Raw genomic sequence first — 24,775 nt, forward strand, 5'->3', positions numbered from 1 at the left:
GACAATCTACAACTGTGTGAATACTGTTTACTAACACTGCGGGCATGAAGTGGGTATTTCTCTCTGGAAATAGCTTTATTTTTTTTCCTCTATGCCTATGTGCTTCCACATACATTTGACGCATATTTTAATTACAGTTAGTCATCCCTCTTGTTTTTCATTGAAAACAGGTCCTACCTGCTGGTTTCTATCTAGACAGTAGCAATAGGGCAACTGTTTTGCAGGTTTGGTAGCAAAAGTATCCAAGTGCTTTGCTGGGATAGTTGATGAGAAGCCCTGCGTTGTCAAATGGCACTGTTGTTTTCACAGTTCATTTTTGAATACGTCTGGAGGCTCCTTGGGCCAAATGTACACAGACATTTATAAACTGAACACTAATAATCGGAGCAATGCCCATACTCCTTTAGCCATGTTTGAATCAGTCATCAGCTGCTCTGAAAGTTCAAACCAGCTCAGAAGGCTTCAGTTGGAACATTAGGCTTGGGTGTGAGCTCACGTACGGGCATAAGTCCTTGTTTTTCCTTTGTCTTTGGCAAGGCAGGAACTTTAGTTCCAGGAAGGAATGCAAGTACCTTGCCTGAAAAATCTGCCAGGGGCTAAAATAACTTCCAGCTAAGTTTAGCTGGTTCTCAGAAGTCATCTCTTAGAACAACAGGGTGCAGATAGAGAGGGGTTCTGATGCTTTTTCCTCTGTGTAGATGATGGCTGAAGATACGTATAACCTCTCCATAACAATCAAGGAAAACTTTATTTGCTGAGCAGCTGATGTTTCAGTCCTTATCTCAACCTCTCGGTCCATACAGTAACTGTGTACTGAGAAGGGCTGTGTGGAAGCCTGACCTTCCAGGGCTGCAAAGGCACTTGAATGTGATGTCTTCCGTGCTGCTGAGCTGAAGCTGCACATGAACAGCCAACCTTTGCAGCAGTTCTCTTTCTCTTTGGTAATGACTGCAGCGTATCTTGAATCACTGCTTTACACTTCAAATACCTCATAGTGTTAAAAATCCAAACCCACAAACACTTATCATCCTCTTTCACAGGAATTAAAGAAGCATGAATGTGTTTAATCACTGAGGCACAGGTTCATTTCCAATCATCCGTGCGCATGTTGGTACAAGCACGGGCGTGTGCAGTCTCTCCTACAAGAAGAGGTAATTACCACGAAGAATTCTAGAAGATTCCCAACTGATATTTTCCCAGAAATTAGTTTATAGCAGAATGATGCACCGCTCCTATCCTATTAAATAACTTCTGTTAATGTGGGGGCTGTTTTTTGCTCATCTTGATATCACTTTCACGCAATTAAAACATTATCAGTGTGATGGAAACCACTGAGATCCAGAGAGATAAGGGGAAATGGGAGAAACAGTGTTCTTTTTAGGATGGATCTATGGCTGCAGCTCACCCAGTTCTTATCTGAATATGTGTTGAGCATCTCCTGCACATACAGCAGTCAGAGGCCATGGAAATACCATGCTAAAGCTTTACAGTGAAGCCTGTCCATTTCTTTATCCTGTAGGAAGGGACTTTAAGACCAAAATACCTGGTCCATTCTGACAGCTCAGAGAAAAGTAGCACTGTATCTAAATGATAGAGAAATACACCGATGTCACTAATGGGACTCAGGGATTCGTGGCACTTGCAAAGATGGCACGGGGACTTCAGTGCAGGTACAGCGTGGCCTTATGTATCACAGGAAGCAAAACCAATCTCCATCGACTCTACAGGTATGATGCATTTTATCGGCCTCTATACGCTGTGTTGCTTACAGCTGTAGCTGTTGGACTGAGCCAATATGTGCAGAAAAGGAATTCCCAGCCCACATCCCTGCAAAGTCACCTCAAAAATTAGAATAGGTCTCATTGCTTCTGAACAGAGTTACTGCCATGGACGTAGGGGAAAATCTGCTCGTCTTCAGGATGCAAATATTTAATTAGAAGCTAAGAATGTGGGAATGGAAACGGCAATTTTCAGGATTTAGGCAAACAGCTGCAGCTTCCTTCTTCAGTGCCTTCTTGCTCAGCTCATGGCGTGCAGGAAAACCAGCAAGGAGTGGCAGCTCTGCTGTCTTTTTTGATTTGATACAATGACTTCAGACTCTAGGAAGGACCAATTCTACAGAAGGAGGAAAAAGAACCTGATAACTCACCATATGCTCCCTGTTTCTTAGCTCTGGTCTTGTATGATAACATGTTAAGGTGTATGACGTGTATTGCGATGTGGGGGAGAAGCAAAAACACCACCACCCACCCGTGACATCTCCCTGCTTTATTCTACTATGAAGCTCAATTACCAGTCAGTCCTTACTCAGGCAAATGTCTCACATAGGAAAGATTGGTAAATTCTTTGTTTGTGAATTCATTTGGTCAGAAAGGAACAAACCACAGCACGGAAGGTATTCTCACATCCAGTTTGACAGAGGTCCACCTGTTAGCCACAGAGCAGAAAGAGTTCTTATGGACTAATGTTAATATTTGCTGTTAAATTTCCTTTCTGGTAAAATGATGGATAAGTACTTTTCTGGAGGATGAAAACATGAGAGCTGCTATTTAACACCAGGTATGACAGGCAGAACCAACAATTCCTCCGCCCTTTGCTGCAGGTGAAACGTAACTTTCCTTTTATCAGACCAGACCTTGTAGCCCTCTCTCTCTTTATGAGCAAATGGAAAGAAACACAGCTGGAAACTGGGCCCTCATTGACACCACCCACTGCAGGGAACCTGCTTTAGCACGGGGTTGGACTGGCTGGGCTCCAGAGGTCCCTTGCAGCCCCTATGATTCTGTGATTATGATTTTGTCTTTTTTAGGCAGTTGAGTGGATTTCGTGAGCCACCAAGATTTAACGTAAGCTCTTCAGATGTAGGCTGCATGTAAGATGCTCTGGAAAAGAACTGCAGTCGGAAAGGATTAAGTGACAATCTCCCACCACCAGCTTCGGGTGGCATCCAGACCCCATTTAATCAGCAGTAAAAGAAATGCAGCTGTTTCAGGAGCCTTTTCTTTATTGGCTTTAATGGTCTCCTCAGACAAACACAGACATGTTTTGCTTTCAGTTGGATTTCATAATTTCTAACAACATCCTGTTTACCATGAAATATTTGGCAAACTTTGTATAGAAGTCCTTTACTGGCACTCTCAGAAGGCAGCAGACGCAGGAAGGTACGCGAGGCTCAGCAGTGCGTGCTGGCACTTCTTGGTACACTTACTTCAAGACACGTATTTTAGTTCATATCTTATGGCCTGACAGAACGTATCACAAGACTGCAATATCATACACACAGAACAAGACATCATTTAAACCTGACTTCAGATGACAATATTGATCTACCCAACAAACGTCACTGGAATAAAGTAGGATGGCATTTTTGTTTATTCCTAGCAACAGCCAAGAAACTGTTTACAGCAGCTGAGTGTAATTGGCAGCCACAGCATCATCAGCTTGTGGGTACAACTTCACAGCATTTGGGTTTCCATTTATAAATGTAGTTTTCAGACTTATGATCTCAAGCTTCCTTTGCAATACTGTTAAACACAAGTGCTTGCCATGGCAACTGGTGATGTATTTGTATTACTATAGCAGTGAGCAGTGCCAGCAGAGATGGCAGTTAGTATTTTGCTTTGTGGTCATAGTCCTGTTCCCAAAGAGCTTACGGAGTCCACGTGGGCAGGTATGATGAAGAACGAGATGGGAAGCAGGAATAAAATGCCCAATATCTCATGTTAGGTTAGAGCCCTGGTCTCTTGAATCTGCTGCTCTGTCTGTGGAAAAAAAGCTGGCTGGTTGCTTAAAAAGAAAATTAGAAAATGAGAATTGTGTTGCTTGGATCAGCTTGACCAAAGTCCTCTGCTTTAAAAGGAAGCCTGGCTGTAAACTCGGTCTGGCTGTAGACTCCGTGGGGCAGAGATGTGTCCCTTCTTGGACAGTGGGAAGGACATACCTCGCACCATATGCAACGAGGATCGTAATGGCTGTAGCTGCTGTAGCAGTAATGATAAATGAGGCTTTTTTTCTTCCTGTGGTTCATTCTTGCTGTATCATCTCGTAATAACTTAAGTGTAAGGAGAACAAATCAAAACCCATTCACAGTAAAAATCAGGTTTGCAATCATGTAAACTTTAGTTTAATGGTTTAAACGTGAGTTTAGTCCGGTGGGTTTGGGGTAGGTGTTTATTTTCAGGCTTTCTCGCTTCAGCAAAACGTTGGTGCTGCTCAGGCTGATAGGTGGCAGCAGAGCTCTGCTGTGCAGGCGGAGCACACATCACTGCCTATGGATAACGTTAAAATGGAAAAAACCCAACCTCCTCAGCCCCGTTCTGCTCGGTTTTGTTGGTGATGAACTGGCATAAGTTGATAGTGATCTCCCAGCTGCCCTCCTCACGTGCTGCAGATCAGTGCTTCTGGAGAAGCAATACTACGCCTGTGTTACAAAGGCTCTCCCGCACCCGAGGCTGCCTTCATTTCCAGCAGTTCTGCAGGGGATCGTGAGGTTGAATCTTCAGCTTCTTCGGACAGAGGAGTTTAATAAAAGCTCTTCTGAAGCTGTAGTGACAGAGAGGATATAGGACGGGGTTGACAGCTGAGTTGATCCACAGCAGCCAAAAGGAAGTCTCGTACCAGTAGTCGGAGATGCAGTGGCCGTGGCAGCCAGCACGGATAATCATAAGGAGGGTGTATGGCGCCCAGCAAATCCCAAAAATACCCACGATGATTGCCAGCGATTTGGCTACTTTCTTGTCTCTGGAGAGCCTGAAGCGTTGGGTCACACCCTGGGAGACCACCTTCACCCTTTTCTCTAAGGACAGTGCGGATGCTGAATTCTTACAGCCCTTTTTGTTGCAGCACTGGGATCCCCCCGCAGTGGCTGTCAGCAGGTCCTCTGCAGCACTGGAAGCTGCTGCTTGTGCTTTGCTCTTAGAGAGGCCGAGGGTTTCAGCTGGCTCCTTCTGCTCCCACTTGTAGCATTTGGAAGAAAGCTTTGCTTCTGGGCTCATTTCCATCTCTTCAGCGAAGGACCGGTTGTGCACTTCGTGGAAAACATCCAGGCGCAGTTTGGTACGTTTTTGTATGTTCAGGTAAATGCTCAGGTTGAAAAACATCACGCTGATAAAAGGAGTGAAAAACTCCAGCGTGGAGGCCGTCATGAGGAAGTACCAATTGTAGAAAAACTCAGCGTAGCATTCCCCAGTGGGTATGATACTCTCACCCGAGATATACTCCCAGCTGATAATGGCAGGCCCATAAAGCAGGAACGCTAATACCCACACCAGCACCATCTTCAGCACTGCCCGCCTCGTGTTGCCTTGCTGGGCTCTGTAGGACACCTGCAACGAGGAAACCTCTCTGTAAGCACGGCCACGCACACCAACTGGTTGAGGCACTTCACAAATGCACTGTTGGCATTCAGGTAAAGCTGCAAGGCAATATCAAGGCAGCGTAAGAAATTCACATGCCACAGGCAGCAGGAGCAATTGCTGGATGTATCACACACCCCCCAGCAAGACCTACTTAGAACCCTCATCTTGAAAGAGACGTGAGTTCTGCTCAGTGGAGACGTACTGCCTTGGTTCAAGCCCAGCAGTTTGCTGCTCCCAGCCGCATGCCTGAGCTGTCCCTAGCTATGCTGCACCTCCTGGGGACAGGCATGCATGGCACACCGGGCATTCAGCTCTGCCTTGTTCTGAACCCGGGCGCCGTGCAGCTGACCCACGTTGTACTCAGAGTCAAAGAGGAATCAGGCAGCCGTGGCTCTGATCAGCCTGGGCAAGGCTGTTTTCACCACACCTCACAGTACCCGCAGACCTGAGCACAGTGCCCTGCTGAAGTCGCTACTGAAATCTCCCTAGCTTTGGGTCTGCAACCTGCTTGTCTGCCCCGGAGATCACAGGTCTCTGCAATTCATAGCGGGTCTGCCTTCCTGTCAGCTGCAAAGGAACACCTGCACAGTGGGGACTGGGGTATGCTTTAAGTACGCCAGAAACGCTCATCGCAAACCAGAGCTGAGTTAGGTATTTGTGGATAATCGTTCCTTTCCATCACCGGGCTGAAAGATTAATAATTCTGTGGATGATTCAGAAAGCTTTTAATTATTGCAGCTTATCTGAAGAATAAAGCAGGAAGAGAGTTATTCCCCTCTCGACTGCCGCGCCAGGACTCACCGCTCTTGTCACCGAGAGGAATCTGTCATAGCTAATCAGCACGATGTTGAAGACCGAAGAGGTGCAGAGCAGGTAATCAACTACCAGCCAGAGTTTGCAGAGGCTTCTCCCGAAGATCCATCTCCCTGTCAGCACGTAGGGCACGTACAGGGGAATGCAGAAGGCACCTGCAACCAGAGGGCTCCGTTCGTTCGGACACGCGGGGCCGTGACCTGCAGCAGCGCCGCCGCCCGTGCGCTCCCCGGGGCTCTCCTCCGCCGGGCGCGGGATGCGGGCGGGCGCTGCGGGGCAGAGGGGTCGGGGAGAGGCGGCGCGCTGCGGGACGGAACCCCGGGGCTGCGGCCGGGAGAGCGCCCGGACCCCGCGCCGCGCTGCCGTGGCCACGAAGTTTGGGGCGCGTTGCTCCGCGGCGGGCGGCACTTTACCTACTAGGAAATCCGAGATGGCCAGGTTGAGGAGGAAGAAGTTGTTCTGGGTGCGCAAGCTGGAGTCCGCCACGAAAGCCAGCATCACCAGCGCGTTGCCGGCCACGGTGACGGCGATCAGCAGAGCCATGAGCGCGCCCAGCGCCGCGGTGCCGGCGGTCGCGAAGCGCCCGGAGGCGGCGGCGGAACCGTTCAGCTCCCCGCCGCTCTCCATGGCCCAGCGCCTCTCCGCAGCCGCGGGGCTGCCGCCCCTCCCCGGCCCGGCCCCGCCTCCCGCCCCGCCGGGGTGCAGCCCTTCTCTCCCCGCCGCCGCCGCCCCGAGCATCCCCGCGGCCCCCGGCTGCGCCCCGCACCGCTCTCACGGCATGCTGCCGTACCCTCGATCCCTCCGGAGTATCCCCACGTGTCCCGCTAGGAACACCTCCGCATCTCCCCCAAAGCATCTCCCCGGAGACAGAGGCCGTGGGAAGTGCTGGCGGTCTCTGCCCCAGTGTCGAGATGTGGAGGTAAACGCCTAATTAGAAGTCAGCTCCGAGTGCCCCCGGGCAGGTGGAGGAAGGCAGCGATGCCCTTGCCCGTACCCCTCAGAGGCAGCAGGGGAAAGGTACAGCCGCCCGGGAGCTGCCCTGCTGCAGATCTCGCCCTGCAAACCGGGGGCTCACTGCCCTCCGCTTCCAGCTGCAGGGAGTCGATTCGTGCTTCCTCCTCCCTCCGCTCGTTTGGCTTTTCATAGTTTAAAGGAGTAACTTTTGCTTGAATGTTTTTTTTTTCTGCCGGCAGTACTCCAGGACGAAGCTCCGGCCACGGTAAAACCCACGTGCGCAGTGCGTGCTCTGCATGCAGGACTGAAAACGCCCTCCGGGTCCCATCAGCTCAAGTGGGGGTAAGGGAGGAAGGTGTGGGGTGTGCAGGGCAGCACCAGAAACCAGGGCTGCAGACCCTGCCCCAGTGCCTTTGTTTTTTTTTATCTGGAGAAGTCTGATACGTTTCGTCCGTCTTTGAAGAACAGGGAACAAAAAGTAAAGCAACGAAATTTTGCAAGCCCAGAAACACGCATGCAGCCGAAGTTCGGGGAGCTGCGCCTCTTCCTCGTTACTTCAGAAGCCATTTTCACCCCAGGAGCTGGCAGAGGCTCGGGCAGAGGCTGCAGGAGCTCCAGCATCGCGGCAGCCAGCCGCAGCCAGCACTTCAGCGCAGGGGTGGCATTCGGTGGCACCTCGTCCCATCCCTTCGCCTGCGGTCCGGGCTGGCAGGACTCGCTGTGCCCGCACCGCCGCCGCGTCCCAACAGAGGAGGTCACTGTGCGCCCGCGGAGCCGCACACGGGAGCGCTGCCGGGCGCACAGAGCGGGGCTTCGCGTCGGGTTTCTGACGGCGCGATGTTTAACAGCCAACGCTTTTATTCCGCGGCTGTTTGCGGTCTCGTGCTGTCCGTCATCTGCAGCTATTCAGCCAGTCGTTAGTATTCATTAAGACATCTACGCATTCCAAGAGACTGTGTGCATCCGACGGCACCGGCACTGGGAGCTGCTCGTTTGCTGTCAGTCGTTATTCAGTTTGCTCCGTCAGAACAGAAAGCAGAAATCACGCTTTGGTCGTAAGGTAATTCACAAAGGGATTCCAACGTGTTGCATGGACAGCTCTCAATCAGTGTTTAACCAGAGCGGCTTGCCTGGCACCTCGGGTCAGTAAGGGACAGCAGAGCTGAGCAGGATAAAGTTTTCCTGCTCTGAATGTTTCTCTCTTGCTTCAGCAGAAGGACAACTATCTATCTAATGTATTTCTGGACTCATGCTGTGTTGGTAACGAAACAAAGGAAACCACCCAGCCTAGAAGGGTTAATTAGCAGGTTACATGTAGGTGTGCAAGCAGATGGTATGATGGCTGATGTTTGGACCTGGCCTATGCAGTACGTATGTCACACGTAGATGTCATGCGTTCATAAGTGCTTATATGTGTTCATTGGGGTGTACTGATTAGTCTGCTGTCACCTGTCAGGGTTCTCTTCTTGGCCTCAGAGCTGTGTACCACCTACTCCTCAGGCAGATCCAAGAGCAGATAGCCAGTGTAGAGCTCCCAGCCCAGAGCTCCCCACTCAACCCAATTCTTAAAGGCTTCAGGGATGTCTCAGCTGAGTGTGATGAGGCAACTGAGGAGCCCTGGAGAGCAGCTCAAGTAGTGCTTCCTGACCTCGTGGTGCAGCTGTGCCAGAAACTCTCAGGTAAGGGCAGGAGTGAGGAGCTCAGGGGCAGCTCTGCTGCTGGTAAGCAGTTCCAGCCCTGGGGGCTCTCCTTCCCTCTGCTTCCTTCCCCGCATCGTTTTTGAGAAGCATTGAGCTTGGATGTGAATTCCACGGGTGTTCTATGGCTTTTAAAGCAGACAGGGCAATACGTGTCTATTTTGGAGCGGCTTTATACTGAAAGTGATATCTGCACTTGAGCTTTCTTTCAGATACAAGCATTAGGTGACTAAGAAGTGAACAGCCTTGTAAAAATGGCTGTCCTAGGCGGTTTCTCTACAACACAAAACCTTCAGGTTAAGAGACAAATAACTTCTGCAGCTTTCTGGTGTTCAGAAAGCTTCGGGTGTAATTCTAGAGTGGGGTCTATCCTGAACTTTGGCACTGCAGAGTTTGAGCATCACCACATCTCAGAGTGGTGCCCCGGGACCTTTGGCTGAGCCTGGCTGGGGCAGCCCGCTCTGCTCGCTGCTGCTTACAGTGGGAAGCACTCAGGGACTGTTGTGGATGTGCTTTGCATGCATCTGGCTTGGTGACACTGGCTTCTCTTTCCCTTGTTGTTTATTTTAGTTTGCCGATCCTACGGGGACCAATTTGGAGTTGCTTTTGCTCAGCTCTATTTCCTGAGTTCAGCATCTCATTTACGTTGTCTCTCGTGACTTGCAGAATTGCACAGAGGTTTATGAGCCAAACAGAGAGGTACGGGGAAGTTCTGCCTTCCCAAACAACTGGAGCTTCCAGGTGGGACTGTGCTGACTGCTAATATGCAGTGCTGGGATCTGTTCTTCCTCTGCAGGCCAGGTGTAATTCTTATTTCTAATCCTCTAGTTGTATTAAATCCCTGTAATCCCTTTCATATAGAACTAACGTGGTTTTATTGAACACACAGTCAGAATCAGAGAACTGCCAAGGTTGGAAATGACCTCCAAGATCATCCATGCTACAAAATCTGTTCTCAGTTGCTTTAGAAGAGTTGTAGAGACAGTGCTATTTAGTTAGATGCTTGTTCTTGTCTTAGATTTTCTTGGATGCCCGGCATCTAATGAACCACAGAATGCAGATGTGAGGATTGGGCTGCTCTCCTCTCTGGGATGCACGTCAGTATGTCTGTGAAGAGACAACTTTGTTGGCTTACTTTGGCATTTTTATCTTTTATCACTTAGATTTGATTCTCTGAAATGCCTTTGTAGCTCTGAGGCATACACTGAAGCGTGTGTTAAAACCAGCACCATCTTGGCCCGTGGGTACCTTCCCAGTGTAACAAACCCGGAGCTGGGAGGATATTCGTTTGCAGCTGGCTGATTAATTACGTAAATGACAATTCCCACCTGGAGGGACTGTGATCTTTTACAAATGACGAAGTGACAATCAGGACTGAATCATTAAAACCAAACCGCACTGTCTCTCGATTTGCCTTGGAGTACACCTGACCTGAAATCTTCCACGCATTTCCCAGTCAAAACCAGTCGAGGTGGTGGCAGCCCCATTCTACATACGAATAACCACCACCTCCGTGCAGCAGCAGATGGCTGGAAAGGTTCACAAACTCACTGTGCCCCTCTGTTCCACACACAGCTATCGTTCAGTGCTTGCTCTGATGTTCTTGGCTGCAGCTCCAGTGTCATGCTGTGCTTTTACATCAGTACAAACCCCTCTGTCATGGGGCAAAATACCCCACCATCGTATGAGCTCTGCTGCACAGGCATGTGCAGACCGTGTGCTGCTCCCGCTGGCTGCTTCGTGAAGGGGAGAGATGGAAGCGCCCATTTATCCTGGAAAAGACCCAACGAAGCCAGTGTATAAGGTGCTAATGATGAAGAGGTTATTCGTAATCCATATGGACAGGTGTCCCCAGGATGCCGATCAGCCTCATCTCACTTTGATGCACGTCTGTCTGTGTGTTCTCACAAGTGAGAGCTTCATAGGGAGGGCTCTGCTCTTCCCCCAGAGAAGGGAGCAGTGCAGGCTGGGGCACAGCGAGCCCCGAACCTCCACCAGATGCTGTTACTGCTCTGCTTTATTGCCCTTTTTTCTCTCTGCTTATTTCTGCCCTGTGGAGCCAGCCTGTCTGTGGAACAAACTTTAAAGAAAGAGATGATTTAATAACCTCTTTGTATTCATGCCTTTACTGATGAGGGTTGAAAGTGCTCTGGCGTTCACACAAGTATCTGTGCTATGAAGCCCATCCCTTTGTTTTGCTTCTTTTTCTTCTGTCTTTCATCATAGGAAATGTTTATTCAGTTTGGAAAACTCCCTTTTCTGAGATCCCCTCCCGAGGTAGCAGTGCCTGGTGAGGGTAAGGGCAGCGCAGTGGAGAGAAGAGAGCCCAGAGCAGGTGAGGGTGAAACCTCCAGAGGAGACTTTGAGCTCCTGCTTTGCCAGAGCCCAACTGCTGCACAGACAGGGAAGCCAAACCCTAAGAGGAGTTTCGGCTAGGTAGCATCAGAGGATGAGATACAGATAATGCCATTTCTCACAGTAGAGAGAACATGGAACACCACGGAATGAGCAGCTGGGCTGCTGAGCCAGGTGGCAAAATGACTTCTATTGGTGGCAGTATCACACTGAGAGAGACTGAATGGAGCAAGCTTTGTGTTGGATATGAGATCCATTTCCAGCTTAATGGAACCAACAGCGCTGCTGTGAGCGTCAAAGTGCTGAGTTTTGCTGCTCCGAGGAAAACAGGTACAGCACGATGAGTAATGCAGTAACTGCCTGATCAGAATTAGCACCTGGTTCTTGTCAAGGCCAATTCAATATTGCGTTCTGAAATGAAAATTTCAGAGCACGAGGGGAATAAAACCAAAAGTCATCCTGCATCTGTCAGCTTGGACTCAATTGGCAGCAGCTGTTAAGGCCCATAGATGTTTTCAGAGAGAGACTGCAGGGTCTGAATAATGAGACATGAGATTCATAAGCAGCTGTAATCAGTGGTGGAAGCATTTTGCCATGTGGAAGAGTAAACATTACAGTTGTGTTGAAAAAACATCAGTTAAATTCGGCACTCTGTTAGGGGATGGCTTTAAAAAAGCCGGGCTGTCACTCCTAATGCTTCTGATGGCAGTAAGTAGTGCAGGTGTGGAGCTGAGGAGGACATTCCAACAGTTCCTACCTGATGCTGGTGTTGTTCTCAGGTGGGCACAAAAATGGAGCAGCTGTAGAGAAACGAGCTGGGCTTCTCTGGGCTTTGGTGCCAGCTGCAGAGCAGTGTGCTCCTTAATGCTTAATCGAGTTTTATAAAACCTAATGGCACTAAGCAATTAGAGCTTAAGCCCACTTATGGCGCCCATGGTTTTCTTCAGAGCTGCCATGAGGTTCTTGAGGGAGAAGATCTGCAAATGTCAGCTCCCTGCTGGTGTGTGGGGGCCCACAGGCAGGAAACTCATTGGTGGCCTCATGTAATATTTAAGAGATTTCCTGGACCGATTAATTATAATACTTTATATAGTAACTAACATATCTCTCATACGTATCAAAGTTTAATTTGGTTTAATTCAATACTGCCACTCAATGTAGGCCCAATTTTCTCTTATGAAGATATAACCATATTGGTTTGCTGTGTGCAACAGGAAGGAAAGGGTAGCTCCCTTTCCTCCAGATGCTTTCCAAGCAGAAATATAAAGCTGGCTTGTCACCAGAGACCTCCATGGTGGATGAAGACTTTATCTGAAGCGTGTGGATTTCTTCTTAAGAGGAGAGGACAGGATGAGGTGTTCAAGGCCTGTTGGGATGGGGCCCTCTGGGTAGTGTGAGCTGGGGGGGCAGCCAGCCCATCGCAGGGGTCTGCAAGTGGGTGAGCTTTGAGGTCTCCTCCAACCTAAGCCATTCTGTGATTCTATCACATCAAAACCTCCACTCTGCTGCCCAGGAGGACGGGAAGGAGATGCCAGCAAGGTGCAAGTGGAGATGCAGACAGAATTGGTTTGGCTGGACTGAGGCTGCCTTCACACCCACAGCCTGAAATGTCAACATACAGTCCCGGGTGGTGACTGACACCTTCATCAGAAGGGCTCAGCCCACACAGCCATCTCTTGAGGATGAAGAGCAGGCAGAAGTCACAGGAGATGCTGCTGGTATTGTTCCTAGCAGGTCTGCAGGAACTTTAAGCATCTTTTCAAGGGCAGTCTGTGAAAGGCATTGCACTGTAAAGTCCAGCAGCACTGTAGTCAGTTATCAAAGCACTTCTCCTTCAAAGGAAGATGCCCTTCGGGTTAGAGGAGGATACGGCCATCTGTCCTTTCAGCCCTCATCAGCTCTGCTGGATTCCTTGACCCACCCCTGTGAGTCATGGTCACCCTTGGCTCCTCTGCCCTCCTTTTCTGTGCTTGAACAGGCCAGAAGATTGCCAGAAGCTGCCTACTCTGCCTGCCTGTTTCCTCCCAGACCCTGAGCTGTGCTTCACTGGTCTCTGATTCCTCATCTTTTCAGGCTTTCTTTTGATGTTTGCTATAAGTCAGCAGAGACTAATAGGGAATACGTCAGGCATGCGACAATAGAAGCATGGTGAGGAGGGATTAAAAGGGTTGCAGCGATGGGAGGAAGGCGAAACATTTAGAAGCATCAGCTCTCTGCAGGAGAAGTAACAACAATGCTCAGGATGCTTTTACCTGTCCTCCCTCTTCCAGGAACAAATATGCATTCCTGGGCTGCTTTGGCCTCCAGGCAAGCCAGTAATTTGGAGTCAGACTGGTACAGAGAAATAGTAGAGCACAAAGAAACTAGAGCTCCCCTGGGTCCTGAGAGGAGCTGTAACCTGAAGCAGTTCCATTTACTGGGTTAGCTTGCAATGAATGACATTTCAGCAACAAGAGCTGCTACACCTGCCAGCCTGATGCATGCCAAGGTTTCTGGCCTGTTGTGTTACATCCATTCCTCTGCAAAGACAGGGAGTTTGCTGCTGCAGTCCATAACAGGATTCTCATTTTCCTTCCTGCAGTTATGACTCTCTTCTTGTGAAACCACTCAGCCATCTCAGGGGGCTCCAATGTGACAGAGCTGCCGCTGAACACAACAGTCACTGAGATCTCACCGAGTTCAGAACATGTTGGAATGAACCATGGGAATAAAGGAAAGCTGAAAGACTGAACATCTCCCTGTCCTCAATAAGATATCAGGTCCTGCAGTGCTGACCCCCCCCAGGTGGGGTGCAGCTGCTCTGCAGGTAGGATGCTGTGGAGTGGGAGAAGCCAAGGACAAGAAGTAAGGTTAGGTATCTCCAGTGTAAACTAAGGGAGTGAATCACACAGGAGATATGAAGCCACACTGTGTGGGAGCTCTTCCATCAGGAGCACTTTTGCTCTTGCCGTGCTCCATCTCAGCCTGACCAGTAACGTGCAGGTCACTGAGCTGATGCCTGTGCCTCCAAGGGATGGCAATCAGTCAGTTGCTTTCCTGCATGCTATACGGCCAGAATTTAGGGATAGTGGGAGTCAGCTCTCCTTTATGACTGCCTGAGAACCCATACTTGGTTATCCCAAGGCCAACAGCCACAGAAACCCTACTGGCTCTGTCACTTCCCCATGTCTCAGCGAGCTGAGGCTGTGAAACACTGCCTACCAGCAGGGAGCGAGAAGTGAGGGATAATTCCCTACTTGGCTCTCTTGCTCTTCTTTCCTTTCTTTCACAGGGCATAAGAGACACTGGAGAGCTTGAAAATTACCGTCAAACAGACCAAAGTCCGTGATGTGCTATTTTTGCAGGTACTGTTAGCTAATGCAGGCTGTCCTGCTGCTTGGCAAGTTTGCTTGGAAAACAGAGAAGAACAACAAAGCTTGGAAGGCGCTGCAGACCTGGGCTGGGGGAGGAGCACCTGCTCTGTGAGGTCAGCAGTTAGCAGGGAAGGTTCACCTGTAATTCCACATGCTGTCTTCTCCTTCTCTTTGTTTTGTGCTGTCTTCCTGCACGGTCTAACAGCATGGTGTGAGATGGAAAAAGGGAGGGGATGCAGAGCACAGCGATAAATTAATGGTGTTAGCTCAGGTACAAGATGAACTGTCCGACTCCAATCACCATCATTTTGTTAATAATGGTGTGCAGAGGCCATGGGCTCGGTGCTAGGCAGATTGTTTTGAAATAGAGTTCATAATTCCACCAGTTAACGGTGCGTCACACACAGCCAGTGCTGTTTGCAGCGCCCAGAGAGGGGCTTTGCAGACCCTGTTTGCATGCAAGTGGGTTGGGAGCAAGAGGGGGGCACTCTGGGTAACGTTTCATGTGACACTCAGTGTATGAGAATATGATGGCGTTGTTTTAAAGTGATTCTGTCTGAGCTTGCATGTATGCAAATGTGCTTATGTGGGGCTGCTTTAGGGTCGTGCCTCCAAGGGCTTCTCCATGGCTCACTGTGCTCACAGCTCTGCTCACCGAGTCAGGCTCATGGCAAGCACTGAGCAGTGGAAAAAGCAACGTGAAGACGAGGGAGGACTGTGTCAGTAATTGCTCGGCTGTAATTATCTGCCATTGTGCATTCTGTTAGCTCTTCCTGTTTCTCATTAGCATAGAGCAGAGAAAATGTTTAATTGCAATGCTGTTCTGTATACGGCTCTATCTGCAAGCAGAGCAGACCTAATCAGACTGCCCTGTGGGGTCAAAGCAGAGATTAGCTTCTGTGGGGCAGCAGAGTCCAGCTGGTGGAAATCGAGAGGCAGAATCCAAATCACTGCTGCCCATCACAGTGTGCACTGACAGAAGGGCAGCCTCGAGCAGGTGCTGCTCTCTTCTTTCTGCTGGTCACTTGATGGGGGCAGTCTCACTTCCCAGTCAAGATCCCAAAGCGCTTTGCAACGAGAGACTGGTTTTCCAAAGTACCCAAATCAAGCTTTAGCCTATCTGCAGGCTGCAGCCGCCCACGGGTACTGCTGGAAACCTGCACTGCAAATGGTTCACCTTGCACTTTGGTGCCAGGGGATGTCAGAGAGCCCCGTGGCAGCAGCTTCCCCACGGCTTGTGCCATCGAGAGAGGATTTGGCTTTCAAACGACCGCTCCCTGCTCCCAGCCAACCCCTTCCCTGCAGGCTAAGGAGTTTTTCCACGCCCCGGCTGGGTCCGCGCTCTCCATCAGTCTGATCAGTGAGTGCGGTAATAGCGACACGACCGCTCTGCAGTGTTACCTCGGACGCCTCAGCCGTCCCACGGCCCCGCACCGCCCGATCTCTGTGCAGTTCCCACAGCCTCCGCGCCGCCGACCCGAAGCGCTGCCGCCAACGTCAGACATAGCAGCAGACTTAATTAAAGGGCGGCGGCGCGCCAGCATCCAAGAGGCAGAGCTGAGCCGGCTCCGCTGCTGTCAAAGGGGCACTTCGTAAAAAAAAAAAAAAAAAAAAAAAAAAAAAGCTGGAAAATCTCAGGGCAAACAGCGCTGTGTCAGTGCCGGTGTGGGTCAGGCGTCAGTTCTGCCTCGGGTTTGGCCCCTGGGAGGAGGTGCTGGGCGGTGTCCGACCCGGTGGGTGGCACTGCTCTGGGTGTGCCCACAGGGACCCCTCCCCAGCGCTGCTCCTCCATCCCATCCCAATGCAAAGCAGGGTTCCCCACGTCTGCAGGCTGGGGCAGAGCAGTGGAGCTGTGGGCTCCGTGTCCCCCACGTGTGACACAGGGGCTGCAGGGTCACTGTGCTGTGCACCAGATGTGCTTTGGCAGAGAGCTGAACACACAGACCATCTTCCCTGCCCATCTCACCTGCACCAGCCCTAAGGCAGGCCTGCTAACTCCTCTTTCTGCAGTGTCAAATTTATTCACTTCCATGACAAAATGAAGGGAAGCGTCCTCTATTGATGGCTATTGGGGATCTAAACATCTCCTCAGGGACCCCAGAAGGACGGCAACCACCTGACCACTGCCCCTGCCCACAGTGGTTCATCCCAGCCCCACCATTGATTTATCAAGGAGTGCTGACAGCAGCCGGCATTACTGCACTCCTGATGGCAGAGGGTCCCCACGGATGGAAACTCACTGTCCCTCCTCAGAGCACAGAAGCAGTTCTGCATCTGTAATGGATGCGGCACAAAAGCAGGAGAGGGACAAATCACAGCAGGAGAGGAAGGTGAAATCCTTGGGCACCACTTTGGAGCACGCGGATCCCCGCAGCACACGTGCAGATAACAAACAATGCCCTGATTATGGGACTGCATTTAGCAATGTGCACCAAACTGTGTGAATGCCTGTTGGAAGAATGGATACTCCAACAAAAAAAAAGAGGAGTGGAGGGAAAAGAAATCAGCCTTTGGTTTCTGAGTCATAGCTTTGCTTTGCACTCAGGATTCGGTCCACCGTGTGTCCAGAATAATTATTAAGCAAGTTCTGATGGAAGGATTTTATTTACCCAGTCCCTAAAAGGAAGGAGAGGATCCTTAATAGTTGATTAGATCAAAAAAGCATAATTTATTTTTCAATAAGTGCTTGAGATGTAAGATCAATGGCTTGGGGTTGATTGACGGGAGCTGTTTGCAAAGACCTCAGATCTAATTGTACTCAGGCAATCACACAGACCTTCCTTTGACCAATACTAGACGCCATCCCTCTTGTGCAGATGGGGGAGGAACCAGAAAAAAGCAAGACTTTGCACTGGAAAGTTGCTCAGCAACTGCCCCGTATTATTTTTGAGCTGTCCCTGAGCACAGCCTCCTTTCTCTTTGATCTGCGTGCAATTTTTGTTGCTGCTACATCTCAGAAAAGACGACGTTTTAGAATAATTGCATCTCCATTTGCCACAAACGTTTTTTGTTTTTTGTCTTTTCTTTCTTTCTTCCCCAAGTGGAGGCAAAGCCCAACAGCATCGGGGAAGGCAGTGCGTCTCACTGCAGAGGGAAAGAAGTTTGGGTCTGTCTCCTCCACCAGAGCCCTTTGGGGCATACTGGGCAGCCTGGGCTCCCAAACAGACCTCGCTTCTGCTTTTGTGCACTCTCCATACACGACATGCGGGTGCTCAGGAGCGATGCTCAGCTCTTGCCGTGGCTGTGTTTGGGGCTGGCCAGCACAGCGCTGGGCACTGCAGTACCAGCACTCCTGCTTTGGAAGCATTTGATTCAGAGGTGGTGACAAAGTGATCCATCCAGTGCTAGGGCCAAGGCTCAGATTTCTCACTGAAATTCCAAACCAAGACTTGTGCAGAAGGTACTTCTTGGCAGCCCTGATTTGGGAAGGGCATTGCATCTCAGCAGCCGATTACCAGCCCTGCTCCTGCCTCTTCTGAGGCAATGGGCTTTATGCAAAGCAAAGTGATCCATCCTCCAGCTGCCCATTCCAGTGCTGTTCCATGCTCTGGATGACACAGACTCCTTGCAAGGACCAGCAGAAAGATCTTCTGGGTTTTGTGGTGTCTCAGACCCTTTTCTTGCTCTCATTTATTTCCTGCAACGCACAAGCAGATAGCAGAGCTTTGCCTTGTGTTTGGGTCTCTTGAGTTATCACACAAAGAAAAAGACCGACAAGTAAACCATTGAGTCCCAGCCATACGAAAAGCCATCAAAAAACAGAGAAGAAAATAAGCCATGAATTTAAACACTGTTTGCAAAGGAGAGCCACGAGCATCTCTCTGCAGCACAGTGCAACTGCTGTGGGTAATGCTGACTGACGCTGGAACAACTCAGTGAGACTTTGCACGGCTCCTTATTGAGCCAGGAGCACAGCTCAGAGCTGCATCGCATCCCAGCTGGAGGATGGCATCAGGGAAACAAGGCATTTCTGCATTTCCCCATGCTCTCAGAGCAACGCCATCAGGCAGTGGTGAGCCAGGCACCAGCAGAAGGGCTATGAGCAGCCTGTGGGCTCCTCCTTGCACGTGATGGGCAGCAGAAAGCAGCTTTGTTCTGCTGCTTTTTGATCAGGTGGCCCCCGACAGACCGAACCACATCCCTGAAGCTTTTGATGCAGATTAACTTCTGAAGCAGCAAAGGAAGCAAATTTCTACACCTCATAAAAAAAAATGGAGCTCGAAAGGTTTAAAAGTAGACCACTTGCTTTGGGAATTCCAGCCTTGCTGTGGTGCTGCAAATTATTGCATTCAGAACTTAAATGCTGGATGGGTGTAAAATTACTCGTGTGGGAGTTATCCAATTTCTGCTAAGTTCATTTACATTAAATAGCAGCTGTGCTACATATGCTACACAAAAGGTAGGAAAAACCTCTTCTAGTCCTATTCACCTGAAGCAATGAGAACACGTGCTGCCCTCCAAGGCTGCAGTTATGAGCGCACAATCTGTTTTTCTCACTGGAAACCAGGCTGCTGCTGTTTGTCTCAGTTCTACCTATTGCATTTTGTCACCTCAGCGTCTGCCAATGTGGGAAACCCAACGTGACAGCGTCCCTCTGCCTGGGAGTGTCCGTTCCCTGATCCTCTACAGCTGGACAGAGGGCTGAGCTTCATCAGGTGGCCCACGTATGGCACAGCCAAGCACTGCTCTTCTTCTTCAGAATGGTTTTCGTGCTTGTGGAGCCATCTAGAGTGACGCAGCAAAGGTTTTTGCATGGGGACTTCTCTCCACTAAGGCTGCTGTGCTGAGCTGATGAGTGAAACAACGCTGGCATGGGTTGGGCTGCAGCTGCTGGAGAGCCCCAGACCCAAAGTGGCCGTGGGATGAGGCTGGAGCTGAGCACTGGGTCCAGAGGAAGGGCTGGGATGCTGCTCCATCTAATGGGACAAGGATGGGTCTGTGCAGAGAGGACACACAGAGCCAACCCAGGCTCCTTCTACACAGCAGATGTGTGCAGGGGGGGACAGGAAGGGGTGGGAGCACAGAGCTTTGCTCTCCAGTGCTTCTGGTCCTCTTGGTGCTCTCCCCTGCTTTGGGAAAGCAATGCACGTTGCAGCTGGTTGTGGACCAGCTGGAGAAGGCAGAGATGGCAGTAGGTGACGGCAAGCCTTGCTGCAGCCTTTAGTTTGCAGGCAGGAGTTGGGGTTTCCTTTGAGGTCCATCTGTTTGCTGCTTGAAATCCTCCCTGATCTCTGCTCTGCGCTTCTGGAATGGATGGTCTGTGTTCATGACAACTGAAACACTGAGGAAATGAGAGACTAATGGATCCATTTCATTCCTTCTCCCTCTGTCCCTGCATTACTTCAGCTCCCGGTCTCCTGGAGCAGGGCTGCTTCTGGTCCATGTGAAGACCTGCTTGAAGGCACCACGGGCAGAGCCCAACTCTGCACCCAGGGGCTGTGGGGAGCACCAGGAGCCCCCACCAGCATGGCAGAGTTACTGGGGTACTCTCTTGCCTGGGGGCTCAGTGGTTGGGGTTTTTTGTTATGCTGTTTTAATGCACTGTGCAAGCCTGGTAACAAATCACATCTCGGTCAATGAGAAGTTTCCTGTGAAACTTTTTGGGCACGACTCACGCCAGTATTAATGCTGTGCTTTGAGCCAAAAGCCTCCCTTTGTGCGTGTGAGGCGACAGTACCTGCAAGATCCGCTTTCAAATGGCAGGGGCTGAAAACTGTCAGCGTGCTCTGCAAACAGAGTGCCCGGGCTGAGGAGAGCTGGCAGAGGTGGGCAGCCTCCCCTCCTGCCTGCAGCCGCCTCCTGCCCCGAGTGGAACTGGTGGCCGGGAACCATTCCAAATGTGAAATGGGCCCTGGGCAGCAATGCTGGCAGCGTGCAGGACTCCTTGTCCGGGCTTCTCCCTGCTGGAGCCCTCAGCTAGCAGCCAGCTGGCGAGGCTCCTTCCTGCCTGCCCCGCACTGGGGCCGGATGGCTGGAAAATGGGGTTCGTGCTCTGTGCTTGGGAACCAGCGGGCAGGCCCTTGGCACCGCTCCTGCAGAGCCCAGCAGGTGCCGGGTCCCCAGCTGAAGGTCCCCAATGGCAGCAGTGGGGCTGGGCTGGGTCTGGAGCTGGGTTCAGGACGTTGCTGCATGGCAATGGGGACGAGGAGGGATGCTACCATTCTGATGCTGGCAGTGCAAGGGAACAACTACTTGCCAGCTGCAAATTCAACTCGTGCCTTGATCATTAGAGGCTTCTAATTTGGTGTTTAGCTTAGTTAAGGTCACGAATTTGTTTTTTTCCACAGTTCCCAATCTGAATCCGTCTTACCAAATATACACACACAGTAATCAAAATGATAATCAAAAGGATTCGCGGTACTTCGATACACAGAGCAGTACAGCCCCTTCCTTCCCAGCAGAGCCCTTTCTTCACTTCTGATGACCATTCTTCCACCTAATAACTCGTTTTCTCACATTTTCTGAAAGAGCTCCCTGAGACAAAAACAATGCTGAACACGTAAGACATCATTGTGAATATCAATGAAGGTTTTTCTTTTCCTTCTGCTCCCGGTTCCTGCTCTGGGCTAAAAGCAGGCAGGCAGCAGTGGCTGACAGGGGAGCTGATGGGGGAGGCACCGCGCTGACCTGTTGTGATTGCTGCTACCGCACAGCTCAATCTGCAGCCCAGCTTTCCAACTCCATCGGGGACAGAAGCTGTTTTTCTTTGTTGCTCACGCTCAAATTCCATCTATTTTACTGCTTGCTTTTGTGGAATTTCACATCAGAACCCTTTTTAACACTTGTCTTTTTTTTTTTTTTTTTAAACAAATCTGCAGATTCGTATGATTTGTTTCTGGAAAGTTAAGGTGCTGATTTCCAAGCACAAAAGATACTGAAGGGTAACATGACTGTGGGTCTTATTTTGATGGCTGTGTGTGGATTAGTGGTTAGTAATTTGTTCTAGGAGTTGCCTAGGGACCAATGAGCAGGACTTTATTCCATTCAGTACAAAAACTGTCCCAGCAAGTCATCACGGAGTCAGAATTGCAGGGGTTGGAAGGAGCTCAAGAAGTCCTCAATTCCAACCCCCTGCTAAAGCAGGAGCCCCACAACAGGTCACACAGGTCGGTGTCCATATGGCTCATGAATATCTCCACAGAAGGAGACTCCACCACCTCCCTGGGCAACCTGTTCCAGTGCTCCATCACCGTTACTGTAAAGAAATGCTGCATATTTTTATGGGACTTCCAATGTTCGAGTTCAGGCCAGTACCCCTTGTTCTACTGCTACACACTGCTGAGAAGAGCCTGGCCTCATCCATTTGCCTCCCACCTCCCTTTAGATATTTATAAACACGAATCAGATCCCTAATCAGACTTCTTTTCCTCAGGCTGAACACATCCAGGTTATTTGTGGGACCAACAGTGGTAATCCTATAGAATCAAGAAAATTACACACTGAGCTGATTTGGAACAGCCCATGGCTTTGCCAATAGGAAAGCTTGCTGTCTCCAATATCCACTCATCCTTTCTTTTTCTGGTTGCCAGTGTCCCCAGGAAAGCACCCCTTTAGCTGTGGGCTGCATCCTTTGCCCTGCTGTGTGCACACCTCTCCATCGGCCGCTTGTGACGGATGAGATCCTGGAGACAGAGAGAAGTTACCAGGGCAGCACTCAGTCAGGTTGGATCTTACTCACACGTCAATTCTGGTATTGCATCAGTAGGTATAATTAGCTTCCATTGACTTAAACTTGCAGAAAGCAAGAGTCATATTGTTGCATTAATCTCTGATGTAAGCGCTGCCATCCATCAATAGGAATTTGGTGCGGAGAGCACAGCGATGACTTGCCATGCTGCTGAGCACGCAGCTAAAACCAGACATTGTGATTAAATCCAAGTAAGACACACTCATGGGCAAGTTGGATGAATAAACCTCTATTAGGACGTAAAGCACCATTGATTGCTGGCAGATAAGCTGGAGGCAGCGCGATGGCACACAGGATCTGGGAAAGTGGAGCTGCCCCCGATTTGTTGCTGGAACAGAAAGAGTTGGAGCACTTTGGAGTGGGTTTCCCAAAGTCCAGAGCTGCAGGGGATGTTGTGGTGCTTCCCAAAGGCTGTACCAGCGTGGGTGTGAGTAAAGATGGAGGTCAAAGTGATCTGTCCCCATGTTCCCTGCTGGGGAGGTACCAGAAAAGCACCGAGACTCATCCCAGGAAGGTGAGCCGGGACGTGGAGCTTTAATCCCAAGCACAGCCCCTGCTTGGCTCTGCTCTGCTCTGGGAGTGGAGGTTTCCAGCGCCAGAAGTCATCTGTGGGATGAGAGGAGCTCAGGATTTGGCAGGATAACCCCGAGACACTGTGAGAAAGCATATATATGTCTTAGCAAACTTCCCTGCTGGCCGCAGAAAGCCCCCGTGCGCTCAGCACTTGGCCTTTGAGCTTTCACAACTCAGCCTGTGGATTTTCCAGACGTCAGTTCATAGTGATGAGAAGCGGCTCTGACCCCGTGCTGCCCTCAGCTGAACGCGTGCAGCTCCCAGCGACGTTACCACCGGAGCAGAGGATGCAGGCTGCTGTGCCTTTCCTTCCCCTGCCATCACAGAGAACATGCTTATTCAGCTTTACATCAGACCGGCTATTCCTACTCATTCACCTTTTGCTACGTCCCTCATTATCAACGGGCTCCTTTTTCTCTTGAATTGCTTTTCTTTGAGATTCTGGTTAAAATTCATGTGGTTTCAGCATTACCATGTCTTTATCGGTATCAGTATGACCAATGCCTGCCTTTTTAATGTCTTTTCTATATGAAACAAATCAATGCGATGCTACGTTTGTCACAATGCCTTCCTTTCTTCAGTGCCAGCAGCATGAAATACAGCACTGCAGCGAATAGGACTTATAATACCTGTCCTGCCAGATGGGACGAGCAGTACAAGGAAACCTTTATTGTTCAGAATGGGGAACATTTGGACGTTCCACACTCAGCAGTCGTGTCCGCCCCACTGCAGCCCTCCGTCCTTTGGGATGTGGCAGTGCCTTCAGCTGCAAACTGTGTGCAGCAGAACATTCCTTCCATGTTCGCATGGCCTCCAGCACAGCGTGACACAGCTGTGCCACCTTACTGCCCAAACAGCCACAGCTAAGGTGTAACATGGCTGCACAGAGCCAGGCACGGTGCAGAGCCGAGCACTCGCCCGCACACATCACTGGGGTGGCTGCCTTTGCAGACTGGCTCCATTGGAAGGAGGAGAGGAGAGGTGTTTGTGGCTGCTCCCGCGCCACTGCTGAAAGGCAGTATTGCACTGCAGTGGGATTATGCCGAGATCACACCACCAAGGCGCTTTGTTTTTCCATGTTGCCTTCCCTTACTCTGTTGCAATGCCTGATCTGTAACCCTGCTGCACTGACAAGATTTCCTCGGAGCAGTTTTTAAGCACACTGCGTTGCTGCAGCGGAGGCGGGCAGTTGGTTTTATTGCAGGTGGAGCTGACAGCTACAGCGATGTATCATGGAGCTGCTCCATACTTTCCACCAAAAAAAACCCAAGTTTTAATTACTTGTAACACTGCAAAACTTTCGGCAACAAGGCAAAGCATCCCATGCCATCTCCTTCATCAGGTAATTGCTCTCTCCCCACAGGAGGGAAGCTGGTAAGGATGTGCAGCCTTGTCAGCCTCCTCTTATTACTATTATCATCAGTGATTCCAGACCGATGGAGACCAGCCCCCATATTTACCAAACAGAAGCACCCGTTAAGCCAATTCGGGCCCCCTGCATGCACCCTATGGAGCACTTACAGCCCAATGCGTTGGGCACCAATAAAACACAGCCACCCCATAATAAAACCCAGCAAACACCCATACAGTCCGCCTTTCCTTCTTTATTCCTTAAAAAGGAGAAATATTCCTCGCGGTTATGGTGACCAAAAGTTGGCCTCAAAAAAGCCGACAATAAGCGTGCCCCACATATCACACGCAGCCAAACCCATCGCAGCCCCACCACACGCGTTCACTGCAGGTGTCATAGTCCGTCTGAAACGCCCCTCAGGAGGCGGATCAGCGCCGAGGGGCCTCATGGGAGCCGTTCTCATCTGCATATCCCCGCCCTCTCACCTACCATTGGCCAGCTGTCTCCCCAGCGCTGTGGTGCGGCCCGGGGCCGCGGAGCTCGGCGCCTGATTAGCATTCTCCCCGCCTCCTGGCGGGAGGGCGAGGCCGCCGATTCGTCTGTCCGCCTCCGGCGGGGCGCAGCCTCGCGTCGCG

The 24,775-nt window shown here is 50.5% G+C and overlaps 1 protein-coding gene across 2 annotated transcripts; it reads right to left on the bottom strand.

Moving 5' to 3' along the window:
* Positions 1-2,990: 2,990 nt before the first annotated feature.
* Positions 2,991-24,374, bottom strand: HRH3 (histamine receptor H3). 2 transcript variants are annotated; one of them, XM_040650753.2, is made up of 4 exons: positions 18,959-24,374; positions 6,584-18,166; positions 6,159-6,325; positions 2,991-5,324 (listed from the first exon to the last, which is right to left on the bottom strand). In XM_040650753.2, exons 2-4 carry the CDS (start codon positions 6,906-6,908, stop codon positions 4,458-4,460), a joined length of 1,359 nt encoding a protein of 452 aa, XP_040506687.1. In that variant the 5' UTR covers positions 6,909-18,166; positions 18,959-24,374; the 3' UTR covers positions 2,991-4,457. The 2 variants fall into 2 exon arrangements, with proteins under 2 accessions (XP_040506687.1, XP_425705.4); XM_425705.7 differs by having other exon boundaries at positions 6,584-24,374.
* Positions 24,375-24,775: the final 401 nt, after the last annotated feature.

Source organism: Gallus gallus, chromosome 20 (genome assembly GCF_016699485.2).
Source record: "Gallus gallus isolate bGalGal1 chromosome 20, bGalGal1.mat.broiler.GRCg7b, whole genome shotgun sequence".
NCBI classification, from domain to species: Eukaryota; Metazoa; Chordata; class Aves; order Galliformes; family Phasianidae; genus Gallus; species Gallus gallus.